General features: G+C 39.5%; 1 protein-coding gene across 2 annotated transcripts; it reads left to right on the top strand.

The window, feature by feature from the left end:
- The first annotated feature begins 119 nt into the window (after positions 1-119).
- Positions 120-12,408, top strand: hgsnat (heparan-alpha-glucosaminide N-acetyltransferase). 2 transcript variants are annotated; one of them, XM_047577988.1, is made up of 18 exons: positions 120-707; positions 1,471-1,586; positions 1,684-1,820; positions 2,686-2,804; positions 2,914-2,983; positions 3,240-3,309; positions 3,616-3,716; positions 4,091-4,167; positions 4,279-4,309; positions 5,375-5,535; positions 8,275-8,390; positions 8,511-8,632; positions 8,901-9,027; positions 9,171-9,257; positions 9,350-9,427; positions 9,584-9,654; positions 10,207-10,319; positions 10,926-12,408. In XM_047577988.1, exons 1-18 carry the CDS (start codon positions 533-535, stop codon positions 11,105-11,107), a joined length of 1,953 nt encoding a protein of 650 aa, XP_047433944.1. In that variant the 5' UTR covers positions 120-532; the 3' UTR covers positions 11,108-12,408. The 2 variants fall into 2 exon arrangements, with proteins under 2 accessions (XP_047433944.1, XP_047433945.1); XM_047577989.1 differs by having other exon boundaries at positions 568-1,147.
- Positions 12,409-12,788: the final 380 nt, after the last annotated feature.

Below are 12,788 nucleotides of genomic sequence, written 5' to 3' on the forward strand. Positions count from 1 at the left end.
TTAATGTTTAGAAACTGGAATTCAAATAATTTGGAAACTCGTGTAGTTTTTAAAGTTATTAGACAGAGGTATATGTGAATATACATTTAAACAAGTTAACTTAAATATTTTGCAACATCATTATTTAGAGTTTGACCACAAACCCCGCCTATAATTGTGTATGTGTTTATCACATGACAAACATTTGATCCGAGAGAAAGGCGACATCTGCCGTTGTATCTGAGGCTAATGTTACCATGTTACTTTTACAATGTAGAGATTGTTATGTGACTATTATGTTTGTATAGTTGAATGCCTTTTCTCGGTCAAAATAGCCCTAATATTTACAAGTGAAAATACAATTTTTGTATTATATAACTCTTATATGAGAGTGAAACGCTGGTGTGAGCGCAAGACATGCTTTGCTGTGACATTTGGACTTTTACCTGCGATCTGAACAGGTAGCGTCACTAAAAATAGTAAGTTTGTCCCTCGTCGCGTCCACTACAATATCAAAACAGGGAAGCACCGGAGGTGGGATCTGCCTCCTGCTATGGCCAAAAAGAAAGTAAAGGAAAACACAAAACACATATCTTCGTTGCCAGGGGTGAAGCAGAAAAGGCCGAAGGTGGAAACACAACCTGAAGAAAATAATATGGGTTTCTTTGCTGCTATTGCTTTGCTCGTGGCCGTTTTCGCGGCACCACTGTCGGCCGAAATATTTACATGTAAGTAACTTTAAAAAAAAAAAAAAAAAAAAAAGGGATATGATTTGTGGTTATGTTAGGAAGCTACTGAGCTAGCTGGCTTGTTCCCCAATCTCAGCAACAATCTTTACGTAGCTGAAAAAGCTGAATATTTACCACGACTGACACGTTGTTTTCTTTTACTATTTTAACTATGAACCGGGTCGAATCATTAGCTTTAGCATTAGCACCAACTGTAGGAGCAGTTGACAGCCACAGACTGAGCTCGAGTCGTTTGAACTTCCCTCCAGGGGGGTATTTTTACGGATTAATTCAGCATGTGACCGCTGGGCTCTGCGGCCATAACTCCGGCTCTGTCAGAAGACTTCCTCGTCCTCGCTGTAGCTGCAGCTTGCGATTGAATTGGGGGTATGGGATCACTTTCACGTCCATTACTATAGCTACGAGCGAGCAGATTTGAGGTAAGTTACTCAAAGCGTGTTTCATAGCACATCTGTTTTTGTAGGCTTTGAAGAAACGCGTCGACTCCCCTCCGTGTGGTTATCTCCGATATGTTCAATACGTCAACGTGCAGTAGTGATTTGCTCATGCGCATTTGAGTAATAACCAGTGTGATGGCAAACATTATGCGTTTCTGGTTCTTTTGAATCTTGTCAGTGGTGTCTGCTCATTGAATAAAGTCTTGGGTGGGGTCAGCAACGGAAAACTGCTGTGTCGAAAGCTCCTAGACAGTGTCATTTATAAAGATCTGCACGATATCTACCGCTGTTTCTTCTTACTCCAGCTGATCTCAGGCACCATAAGCACAAAGCTCTGAAGATGGATGAGGCGCTACTGACAGTCAACAATGAGCTGGACTCTGAGCTGGTGGTGTCGTGGATGTCAAAGCGCTGCTACCAAGTAGGCTCATGCACATATATTCCCCTCCAGTTGATTGTGTGTTTTGTTTTTGGATGCTGATCATAATAATTATTGTTTTATTTTCTTGTACGGTTAGTGTTTGTACCAGGAGCTAGGTGTGGTACCTGCAGGGCCCAGCCCCGGCCAGCCCAGCTCAGTAAACTTTGTTGTAAGCACACAGCATGAAATAACTCTACAGGTCAACGGCACTGTTGTCAACACAGAGCTATGCAGGTATGTTTACATTCATAAAAAAAAAAAAAAAAGGCTTTTCTATATGCACTTATGAGCCACAACATTAAAAGCACTGACAAAATTGACCTTGATCTTGTGACAATTCAGTGTTCTGCTGGGAAACATTTGGTCCTGGTATTCGTGTGAATGTTACACCCACCTAGACCAAACCAGGCACCCCCACCCCATAGCAATGACACGGCAGGATGCAGCCTGACACAGACACACAAACAGCCTAAGAAAACATGAAAAACAGCAGAAGAAGGCATTCAAAAATACCTAAAGCCCAAACTGTTTAAGCATCCGAGGGATGATCCACAGAGATGCCCATTAACAACATCCTGTTACCAGACAGGAGGCCCATGTCCGTTCTCTGATGAGTCACAACTATTTTAGATGTTAGGAACGTGGTTATAATGTTATGCCTGATCGGTGGAAATGTGTGATGGTATTAGCTACGAATATAATGTAAAAGTCTGCAGGAACTGTCTGTGACAGCGTAATTAATCTGATTTAAGTTGCACATGTTCCTAAAGGACATCAATATCAAGATTCATTTTTATTAGCTTTTCTCCTCAGAACAAAAAGTTCTTTATGGTAGCTCATAGTTTGGGCCAGACTGATCAATAATTAATCAACGTAATGTAATGAAGCTCCTCATTGACATTGTTCAGTGGCAATTTGAGACGCCATGAGAAATCTTTAGAAAAAATACCAACTGCCTAATTATGCAACACGGGCTTCAGTGACAGATTGTATAATTTAAGTAAATTATCTCAATGTGACCATTTACATATACTCTCAAATGAAAATGTCAGTGAAGTTTTGCTCAGTTGCTGCTGGTCTGTCATCTTCAAACTCCCAGGGTTCCCTTCCACTTTGGGGAGCACGGGAACTACTCTCTGTGGGTGAAAAATCTGAACAACTCCTCAGCGGCCAACTGCTCCGTGGTGACTGATGCGGACCCCGTGAACAGCTACATACGTGGGTCTCGCATGCATGAACACGTTCAGGAACTTGTCATGATGCTATATTCACCCATATCGTAGATTCATTTTAAACATCATCCTCCTCTCTGTCTCTCTCTTTACAGCGATCTTAGTCGCTTTTCTGATCTTTGCTGGACTGGCCTTGGTCATGCCTGTTGGAAGAAGAATATTAGAGTAAGCTTATTTTCTTGTTGTCTGTTTATTTTGTATAAATCCTAAGTAGAAATGTGATCAGACTATCTACTCTGCCACGTCAAGCGACATAAAAGAAAGTCGACAAATCATGTGTTGAATTAGTTACAGATGTTTTGCGTTGTTGTGGTATAAACATGTATAACAAGCACAGAGGATCGTGTCTCCAGGTCGAACTGTTTGCTCGTGTATGTGCACAGAATCACTTGTAAACTGGTTGAATTTTTTTCTTGTCCAGACTTAATGTGGTGAAGAGTCTCGTACTCAGATTTGGCAGCTCCATGGAGACAGAGAGACTCATCAACTCTGTGAGTGATGACCAAACACTAACTGTATTTGCTGTGATGGTCTTTTAAATAAAATAGCATCTTTATTTATTTGCATTTTCCAACAAAATTTAACATTTTGTAACATACTGACTGACTTTTTTGTAAGAGTATATATCATAATACATGTATATTTATTCAGCAGAACATACCACTGTGAAAGGTTTTGTTAGCTTTTTAAATAAAGCCAAGGATATTAAATAGGAGCTCAAGAATGCCGTTCAGCAGTACGTGCAAGTTGGTGCAGAAGCGTTTACGTTTCCTGTTAAAGTCGGTATCTCCTTTCAGGAACTGGGCTACCCTCAGATAGCTGCACCAGTCACTGACAACATCCTCCCTCCTCAACCAGGCAGCAGTAAAAGACTTCGATCTCTGGACACATTTAGAGGGTATACACACACACACACACACACACACACACACACACACACACACACACACACACACACACAAAGCTCAGCCTGCTCAGTCAACGATACAGAATTAACCCATTTACCACATGATCAGATTTGTCATTATACTCCATCATGACTTATCTACCATAAGATTTTCATGCCAGAGTGCCAGTTTGGCGTCTAATTTTTAGAACTGTCGAGCATTAGTGGCCGCCCACTGACAATATCATCATGGATCCGGTGCCTAAATGCCGTCATTTGTTGATCAGTGCACTATTTGAAGCAAATATGTAATATGTGTAACTCTGCTTGTTCCCTGAATGATCGACGCTTTTCAGTAAATGCTGTATTTTTCCTGTTTCCTCCAGTATCTCCTTAGTCATTATGGTGTTTGTGAATTACGGAGGAGGACGTTATTGGTTCTTCAAACACGAAAGCTGGAATGGTGAGATTGACCCTGTTAAACTTCAAGTTCCCTTATCTTTGTAATCTGTCTTGGTATTTGTGTTGTTGTTGTTGATACTGAAGCCTGCCTTTCCATTTCGTCACCATACAGGCCTTACAGTTGCAGATCTTGTCTTCCCTTGGTAAGCTAAATTTAGATTCTTTTTTTTTTTCTTTTTTTTTGTATGTTTTCCTACCATGTCTTTGTACTGAAATTGACTCTACTCCTGAACTGATGAGGTGTTGGAATGCTCTTTATTTTCACACATTAAATAGTCAGTGAACACTGAATGTACTGTGTGTAATGAGTATCATGACCATTAAATCATTCATCCCTGTTCAATTTACACTGTGGTTGTTGCACATGAAAGAAAACTCATGTATTGCAGTACATTTTCCAGAGAAACCAAAATGTTCCTTAAAGGGTTTTTGTATTCTTAAACATGGGAACAAGGAACATGGAAAGATTTTTTAGCATTTAAAAGGGAAAGGTTTTTATGTCTGACATCTCTTTCTTTGTCACTATGTAGCATAAATCAGAAAATATAATATATCAATGTACTGGATATATGCAATACTTTTAGGAACAAATTATACTAACATGTACTACAGGCTATAAATGATTTATTATTAATGATTTATTAAGAAACCCCTTTGCAGGTATGTGTAGTGAAGATTTCTGTCAGAGTGTGTGAGAATAAACTCCTACTTTAGAAAATAACTGTTAAAGATACATACTGTAAAAAAAGAAAAAATGCATTCTTAGTGTAATCTACTATTTACAGTTAAAAAACCTTAAGTAGAAAATATCTCAGTGAAAATTAGCCAGTTTATATATTTTTGCAATGTTGATGTAACGTTTTGTTTCAATATGTAAATAAAGTATTTTCTAATTAGCATTAGCATCAAAGAAAAAATAAATTGTAAACTATATGCAGGAAAATAAAAACAAAAACTTGATGACATGTCTTGCACTTTTAGTTTAGACTAGTCTGAGATTAGACTTTTTTTTTTTCTTTATTTAAACTTTCTTCATGGCCGGATTTAATACTGCACATCGAGCTAAAAACAAAGGAATGAACCAGACCAAAATCCTTGGATCCTTGAGCACAGCTTTCAGCCAGGAAGTCCAAGACTACTCATATCTAATGTACCATACTCTCGCCTGCATCATTTTCTTACACATTGTGTTTTACCTCGTCCGACAGGTTTGTGTTCATAATGGGAACGTCTATCGCGCTGTCAATCAACTCCTTGCTGCGCGCGGGCTCCACCCGCTGCTCCCTGTTCAAGAAAGTTGTGTGGAGGAGCATGCAGCTCTTCATCATCGGCCTCTTTGTCATTAACCCAAATTACTGCCAGGGACCTTGTAAGTGTAAACTCACAAACTCACTTGTGTGACGTTTCCCATGTTATCCCATGCCATGTAGGCGGCTAGAAACTGTGTTTTTTAACACACAGTCGACAATACTGTTCTTATGGTGATGGCTGCCACCATCTAGGAGTGTCATTGTGTGTCCATAGACAGGTTGAGGAGGTTATTTGTACCTCAGGCCGTAAGACTCTTTACCTAATGCCTCCTTGTGAGGAAACAACTAGACTGTGGTCATTGTTGATGCATCTATCTATCTATCTATCTATCTATCTATCTATCTATCTATCTATCTATCTATCTATCTATCTATCTGTCTGTCTGTCTGTCTGTCTGTCTGTCTGTCTGTCTGTCTGTCTGTCTGTCTATCTGTCTATCTATCTATCTATCTATCTATCTATCTATCTATCTATCTATCTATCTATCTATCTATCTAGCTGTCTGTCTGTCTGTCTGTCTGTCTGTCTGTCTGTTGAATAGATCTGTTCTCCACCAGCAAAGAGACCCGATGGGTGCAGGCAGAGACTCCGCAAAGTCTCCACATCCATCAGGTGTCTTTTCTCATGGAAAAGCTGATTTGTTGTCTCTGTGACCAGTGGCACAGAGTCGTACCCCCCTCCATACAGTGATGGTGAGGGGTCCTAAAATGTCCATCGAAAGATGGACTCTGACAGACTACTGTCAGAGGACCTGTATTTAAAACCTCGGTTCCTCCGTGGCCGTACGGCATGATGACCTCATGGTGACGTCATCAAAGAGCAAGCCCTCTTCGTTTCTATAGCAATTTCTATAGCAATTCTATAGCAATTTCTATAGCAACTGTCAGTTATGTATTTTCGAAATGTGTACACAAACTGGTCCGTGTCCTTCACTGGCTCATGTCATGTCGATAGTTTAACTTAATGATTAAACCTCGGAGACCTGTGCTGGACACGCTGACGTGGACATAATGTTGACAGCGTGGCCTCAGTTGGCCTTGAATGTCTGTGAATTTAAACCAATGATATAAACCCTTCAAACGGCTTGTAGATTGACATTTGGTGTTAGCAGAGCACATCTTGTTTTCCAGTTGAAAGTTAAAATAAGGAAATAAAATAAAATATTTTGGATTCTTATCCTCTATCTCACAGACTTCATGGCAAAAGTACCGCAATCAACCGTACGGGCCTACTAATCTAACCACGATGTGATCAATCGATGTGTGACGTTCAAATTTTAGCGAGAAAGCCTTTTAGCTATTTATATTTGCTAATAATAAACGCAGTTGTTTAAATTTAGAAATTTTGTCCGGCTATATTTCTTAAATAATCGTAAAGTGGCCGAAAAACGGCGACTGATTATTATGGTCTGATCATCTATTATTCACGTCTTTTTTAAAAAAAGTGCGCCTGAAAGATTCATCAGTAGCTGCGTTTTGCTTAGCTTATTAGTTATTCTTTGTGTGTGTGTGTGTGTTTTTTTCTTCTTCTGATTTTTCATAGAATTCTTATTTTATCAACTGGTTTCTGGCTGTTTTGTTTGTCTTTTTAAGCTGCCGTTTTTCTTTATGATTAGCTGTAGCATTGTAAAACTTCAAAACAACAGTAGACAATTACAGAGCCAGACACAGACAGACAGTATCACAACAGACAATATTATGACCAAACATCTGACCCACAATTATATATATATATATAAAAAAACATTAATGGACCAAGAACCAAAGACTATGCATCAGATTAAGAAAACTAATTAGGCTACGTGGCTACATGTCTGATTTATTTTTAGCCAGTGTTTGAGATTTATTTTTTTTTTTTAAAGTTGTCACAGTTTTGGTTGTGTGGAGGTCTTGTTCTAGCAGTTCTAGTGTTCCTCTTACAGATGAAACCGTTTGGGAGAATTTAATTCTGCGCCTCGATGCACGACCGTCACCTCTAGTTAGAACTCTCCTTCTTCATCCCTTCAGTGTTTTGTCTCTGGATGAATTCATTCAGTGGTGGAGGGCAAGAGCATTTCAAGGCAGGCATCCATAAAGATTTGATAGCTGTCTAGATCAAGAATGTTGTAGTTTTTTAGGACATTGCGGTAATGAAAGTGAAGAAGTTTCCCGTCTAAAATTTTAACCGAACACTGTGTCAAGAGAGATTTGCTATGTTTTGCTGTATTTTCTTTTGCATGTGCGCAGGTTGTAAAAAAGAAGATATCATGACATGCATATAGACTTTAGCTGTTTTGGAAGCAAATTGCTCAGATTGAGTTTATATAATAACAATATATTGATGAGGAGAAAACTAATCAAACCTCTGTCTAAGGTTAAAGTTTAAATTCTCTCTGGGCTGGAGACGGCTGATGTTGATTTCAGAGGCCAGCTGTTTTCAGATAGAACCGCACTGATTTCTGTTTCATCAGATGGAAAACATCATCGATGGTCTTTTCTTCCTCTCTTTATTTGATCTATTTTGTCTGAATCTCTGCACCTTCTCATCTACTCCAAGTTACACATGTTCCTAAAGGACTTCAGATTGCTTTTATTAGCCTTCCTTCTCAGAGCATGAAGTTCTTTAAGGTAGTTTATATTTTAGGCCAAGCTAATCAATAATTAATCAGTATAATGTAATGAAGCTCCTCACACATTGTTCAGTGTCAGACATCTTTAGAAAAAAATACCAGCTGCCCAATTGCAGTGTTTTTTTTTTGTTCCTCTCTTTATTTGATCTGTTTCGTCTGAATCCGTGCACCTTCTCATCTACTCCACAGTGTCCTTCAACAACCTAAGGATCCCAGGTGTGTTGCAGCGCCTCGCCTGGTCGTACCTGGTTGTAGCCAGCCTGGATTTATTGGTGGCGAGAGGCCACCTTGACATCCTTCCAATGGTCAGCAATTTTACTTCATTTTATTTCTCTTTGGATTTTATTGCTATTTTATGCTAAATATATTTTGAAGGAGAACACACACAAGTGTTTGATTGAGGATCGCGTATGTTTGTCTTCCAGGAGGCTTGGTGGTCCCCTCTCCTCGACATCTTGCTCTACTGGCCAGCCTGGCTGTGTGTGATTCTTTTAGAAGTCCTCTGGCTGTGCCTCACTTTTCTGCTTCCTGTACCAGATTGCCCAAAGTGAGTCAAGTGTGTGCTTCTGTGTGCATGTGAGAAGGGAAATGCTCAGAAAGCTGCAGGATTTTGAAAAGGTTTTGATTGTCTGTGGTTCTGACAGTCCTCGTGAAAAGTGCTACTGGTTGTTCAACAGCACGAATTACAAGTTTACAAGACATATATTTACTTTTGGGTTGTAATTCTATTCTATATATGAAGAGTTTGAGAACTTCTTTCTCTTGTTAAATAATCCTACATGACTGAATGACTTCACCCCACTCCTTTGGAACAGAGGCTACCTGGGTCCAGGTGGGATTGGAGACATGGGCCTGTATCCTAACTGTACTGGTGGAGCAGCTGGTTTCATTGACCGTTGGCTCCTGGGAGAAAGCCACATCCACCAGACTCCCACATCACGGGTTAGTGTCCTCCACCAAAACAAACAAACGTACAGGGAGGAGACACGCACAGTCTTTTGCACACACTTGCTAACCACAACCGTTGCTTACATTGCAAGTGATGCAAGGGTAGAAAATCTGTTTCTGTTTTCATATCGCTTCAGGTCATTTATGCAACTCAGATGCCATATGATCCAGAGGGTGTTCTCGGTAGCATCAACTCTATCCTCATGGCTTTTCTTGGATTACAGGTTTGGTCCATCCTCCCTTTAATTATTCCCACATGCCCAGTTTCATTATTCAAACAATAATAAACAGTTCATTTGTTAATTTGTATTTTCAGGCTGGGAAAATAATTTTACACTACAGAGACGTTCACAGAAGCATTATCTCGAGGTTCCTCGTGTGGGGCTTCTTATTGGTAAGCAAACATAAATATTATACAGTATGTAGACTGTAAAGGAGTTTAGTCTTACTGAGTTTATTAAACTTAATGTTAAAATAAGTATCTCTATATATTTCTCTGTATAAGTTTTCTCCTTTTCCAAATAGTTTTAATTTCTCTTGTGTCCCACAGGGAATCATATCGGCTGTTCTGACCAAGTGTTCCACAGACCAGGGCTTCATTCCTGTCAATAAGAATCTGTGGTACGTGTTGTCACGTGTTTTTACTGAACTATAAAGTTCCCGTAAAGTCTAATTAAATTTTTATAACAGTTTTTATATCGACATCCTCCAAAATAATGGCCCAAGTCTTTTTTTCCCGATTTTTTCAGGAAACACAGAAAACTGAACCAAATACTTAATATATGATATTTATTATTAAAAATAGTTTTGTCACAAAAAAAAAAGACTTTATTTTAAAAGGGATTTTAAAAGGGCCATTATTTTAGGGAGGTGACGATATTTTATGTGCTTTGACCTACAATGAGTTTCTGGGAAATCAATTAAAAACGTTGATGACTCATCCTGCACTCGTGGGCGTATACTTATGTTACATCCTGAAACTCTTTGTGTTTTTCATGTTCTCTACTTCCTCCTGAGTTTCTTTTGTTTTAACTCTCAATTTCATTGGGTTTTAAATGTATCACCACTAAGTACTGACCCTTGTTGTGACTCGTATGAAAGTAGCTTTCTAACAAATATTTCCAGTGTTGTGTGTTTAACTTTCCCATATGTGTCTCTTGTTTTCACCTCTAGGTCTCTGTCCTATGTGACAACACTGGCCTCTTTTGCTTTTGTGCTGCTAGTGGTGGTCTACTACATAGTAGACGTGAAGAAGTGGTGGTCTGGGGCACCTTTCTATTACCCTGGTAAGAACTACACCGACCAGCCACAACATTAAAACCACTGACGAGAGAAGTGAATAACGTTGACCATCTCGTGACAGTTCAATGTTCTGCTGGGAAACATCTGGTCCTGATGTTCATGTGGACTTAGACCAGACACCCCCACGCTATAGCAATGACATCACTGATGGCAGCAGACATCCCCAGCAGGATGCAGCCTGACACAGACACACACACACAAAAACAGTTTAGCAAGAACTAAATAACAACATCCTGTTACCAGACATCACAGGACGCCCTCAGAAGACCCAGGTCCATTCTCTGATGAGTCACAACTGTTTTGGAGGGAGACCTACACAATATTATGGTCATAATGTTATGCCTGATTGGGTGTGTTATCTGACAAAAGGAGTTTAATTAGTGAATGATTTTAGTATTGTGAGCTCATTACTAATAAAAAAAAAATCTATTATCGCCCAAATTAAGTTACAATATTTAATGGATTTTGATGTTAAGTGATTTTGTGGAGGATGGCATGAGACTTGAAATCTGGTAAATTTACATCATTCGTCATTTCTTTCTGCATTTCTCTGTGATTGTGACTTCTGCTTCATTCTCTCCTGACTGCAGGCATGAACTCCATCCTTGTGTACGTGGGCCATGAAGTGTTCGAGGACTACTTTCCCTTCCGCTGGCGCATGGTCAACAGCCAGTCCCACGTCGAGCACCTCATCCAGAACCTTTTAGCAACTTCCTGTTGGGTCCTCATCTCCTATGTGCTCTACAGAAAGAAGATTTTCTGGAAAATTTAGAAGCGTGTCCCTAAGTGACGGGAAAAAACAAAAGCGAAGGACACTGTTTACATCATGATTGCTGGAGATATAAACTTAAAATGTTTATATATGCGAAACGGGAAAACTGATTTATTTTGTCAAAACTGCAATGATTCTCTCTAAACCTCTTCGTTTATTTGAATGTCACTCACTACTTTATAGGACCAAACACCTCTTTTCAAAGGTCTTTAATTACAAAGCGGCTGAGAACCTGCCAGATATCTTCTCTCACTCAGGAAGAATAGTTTGTAAACATGATAACTAAAGTATTAATACTGACTGTGTGTTATAGACAAAGGTTTTCATCCCTATTCTAGGACAGCGCACTACGGCGGCCGACTGTTGCAGTTGCGGTTCAACAAACCCTCGTTGACTTCACGGTGGCACAATCACCGCTGCCATCTCAGTTACTGTTGAAACTTAGGTGTGGTTTTGTGACTCCTGAGCGGAGGACTGTAAATGATGTACCCTCGAAACAAAAAAAAAAATGACACCAAGAATGCGTTATCTTGCATCAACAGTGCAAGATGGACCTGATAAAAGTAAACAAGAGGGGACACGGTGCAGCATCTGCAGCATCTCATTCCTCAGATGCTGGTGTGGCTTTAATCGCGGTTCATCAGTTTGCAGTTGCGCTTGAGTCTAAACGTCATTTGCAATATCAGGTCAACATAAGGAGCTGGATGTTACCAAGTGTTGAGGGGAAGTAGAGGACGGCGTGTCAGTTGACTGTTGAGGTCTGCTGGGGGTTGCTGGCTTTGCATTTTTGGTAAATGCAGAACCAGTGAGTGTGTCTATTTTTTGATCAGGTTTTCCAAAAAAAAAAAAAAATCGTCACACAACCTCCTTTTTTTTTATGGTTTCACACGCATATTTTCAGTTTAGCGGTGGCAGAAATGATTGGCCCTCATCTTGCCAAAACATTCACTAGCTATTGTGTCATCATCGAACTCGTTGCTCGTGCTGTGTATCTCCATATAAAGTGGTTTCATTATGAGATTTTAAAGTACAGTATAAAACCAGGCAGTGTCTTAACCCTGTTGCCGTTGCCCGCGCTGTATCGTATAAATGTGGCCCCTTTTTTAGGATTCATGTAAACCTTACTTTTAATAACAGTTTTGTGGGCATATGCTGTGACAGATTGTGGAATTACTGCTCATCTAGTACTGTCTTAATTGATTTCCTTTATTTTGTTGAACTTTTGTACACATTTTTTTTTTTTTTTTTACCTACACTATTTGCAACTACATTTATTTAATAAAATCTATTCTGAAATATTATTGGCTTTGAGTTTGATGTCGATTTATTAATTTATTAATTTTTATTATTTATTTGTAATGTGGTCTTGCTGTATATACCCTCCTCTGGTTAAAATAAAAAAAAAAAACTTTCTTTGAGAATAAAATAAATAATTGCACGTCTTATCAAACCCCATGTGGAGGATTTCACATAACTGCACGCCTTTCCAGTGCTGCAGATCATTTATCGTATAGCTGCGGTGGTTCCAGCTCTGCGGTGTGGAAAGGTGCAGTCTGTTTTATTGCTCAATAAGGCGTGGGAATCGAGTTACAGTGTGAGAAGGGAGAGGAGAAAAAAAAAGCGAGTTGTGAGAACGCCTCATCCTCTCGCGATACCGCCGCTCCATCTCCATTCATGTTTA

The sequence above is a fragment of the Mugil cephalus genome, chromosome 2 (genome assembly GCF_022458985.1).
Source record: "Mugil cephalus isolate CIBA_MC_2020 chromosome 2, CIBA_Mcephalus_1.1, whole genome shotgun sequence".
Lineage (NCBI taxonomy): Eukaryota > Metazoa > Chordata > Actinopteri > Mugiliformes > Mugilidae > Mugil > Mugil cephalus.

Bases quoted from the DNA above. Each gene is read 5' to 3' on its own strand.
- hgsnat (XM_047577988.1), top strand. From the start codon at position 533: ATGGCCAAAAAGAAAGTAAAGGAAAACACAAAACACATATCTTCGTTG. The intron at 4,168-4,278 runs GTGAGATTGACC...GTCACCATACAG, and splicing joins CAAACACGAAAGCTGGAATG to GCCTTACAGTTGCAGATCTT. The intron at 5,536-8,274 runs GTAAGTGTAAAC...TCTACTCCACAG, and splicing joins AAATTACTGCCAGGGACCTT to TGTCCTTCAACAACCTAAGG.